The sequence below is a fragment of the Thecamonas trahens genome (assembly GCF_000142905.1).
Source record: "Thecamonas trahens ATCC 50062 unplaced genomic scaffold supercont1.14, whole genome shotgun sequence".
NCBI classification, from domain to species: domain Eukaryota; order Apusomonadida; family Apusomonadidae; genus Thecamonas; species Thecamonas trahens.
The window spans coordinates 315,540-317,047 of record NW_013657666.1 but is presented as its reverse complement, the minus strand read 5'-3'; the positions used below and the strand labels follow the sequence as shown (position 1 = coordinate 317,047).

The 1,508-nt window shown below is 64.3% G+C and overlaps 1 protein-coding gene across 1 annotated transcript in view; it reads right to left on the bottom strand.

The window, feature by feature from the left end:
* The window catches only part of AMSG_03784 (potassium channel protein), a gene marked incomplete at its 5' end in the record, with an annotated part of 3,404 nt that extends 2,054 nt beyond the window's left edge, over positions 1–1,350 (bottom strand). Inside the window, 2 exons of the mRNA XM_013904234.1 lie at positions 44–858; positions 906–1,350. Of these exons, the coding sequence (XP_013759688.1) occupies positions 44–858; positions 906–1,350 (1,260 nt within the window). The remainder of the gene's footprint in view (positions 1–43; positions 859–905) is intronic.
* Positions 1,351–1,508: the final 158 nt, after the last annotated feature.

Genomic DNA, 1,508 nt, shown 5'->3' with positions numbered 1-1,508 from the left:
GAGCTTCTGGCGGAGCGAGGCCCAGCAGTGGGTGTCGCGGGACTGCCGAGTTGTTGCAGCATCGGGCATGGCTTGATGCGGCAGCAACGAGCGCATACTTGGTGAGGAGGCCGAGCGACTTGTCCATGAGCAGCGAGAGGGCGTAGGCGCCAAAGCCGAGGAGAAGAAACGCGTAGGGGATAAAGACGATGCGGCCGGTCTTTGTGGAAGGTGTAATGTCACCGTAGCCGATGGTGAAGAGGGTGATGACGGCCCAGTAGAAAGCGTCGAGCAGGCGCCAGTCCTCGATGTGGGCAAAGGCGAGGGTGCCGCCGACGACAAGAACGCCAAGAACGGCAAAGGCGAGGATGACCTCGAGCAGGTCCTTGTTGAGCGCACGGCGGAGCGCGTTGCCGATCATGGACATGTCCATGACCGGGAGGCCCGAGGCGGAGAGAACCTTGACCTCGATGGCGTCGCCGTGGCGGCGAATGGCGATTTTGAGACGCGGGTTGGGCACAAGCGCGGTCGTGTCCGAGTCGAGCGCCGACGATGCGGAAGAGACCGACGACGAAGTCGTCGACGCCGACGGCGGTGGAGCGCGAAGGTACATGTCTGCGGCGTCGTCAGAGAGCGTGAGCGGGACGTTGATCGGGTACCAGGCATCGGGTGGGGTCTGGGAGAGCGGCTCGATGGGAACGTCCTGTGCAGACGAGAAGGCCGACGAGGGGCCGATGCCGGTGTAGGCGTCCGAGTATGGGCTCTGGGCGTCGTGCGGGCGTTCGGCGTCTGGCGGAGAGGCGTGGAGAATGTGCGGCGGGATGGGGACTAGGACCGAGCCGATGAGGTCGTCGACGGTGTTTGCGTCCCAGTCGTAGACTTCAAAGAACAGAGTGCCCGACGCCGAGTATTCGCCCGGGAGCGACCAGACAGGCGGGTGAGGCCAGCTCGGGTTGAGAGTCCGTTTGCCACGGGGGTGTAGAACCAGGCGCCACCGGGGGCGCAGCAGGGAAAGTAGACAAAGCAGCGGCAGCGCGAGGCGCAGAACGATGACGATGCACGATCGGCCGGGCCGAGGACGACGTAAGGGTCTGAGAGACCCTTCGAGTGGAGCTTTGCCACCAGATCCTTGACACGGTTGCCTGAGATCTGCGAGATGGTTGAGAGGGCGTAGCCGACGAGGCCGACACCTATGAGGACAAAGACCCCGACTGCGCCCTTGCCGTTATCTGTGGTGGGGACGATGTCGCCAAAGCCGATGGTGGTTACGGTGACAGTGGTGAGGTAGGCAGCATCGACAGCCGTCAGCTCCTCCACGTAGACAAAGGTGACCGTGCCGGAGAGGAGGACAATGGCGACGGCCAGAGTCATGGTGATGGCTCGCCAATGGGCCTGCCACGCCGTGGAGCACCACGCCGGGAGGTGGCACCATGGCGAGGGGGGTGGAGGTGATGACATGGTGTGTGGTGAGGTGGTGGCAGTGTGGTGGGGTATTGAAAGGGGGGGGGTAGTGGGGGGGGGGGGGGGGG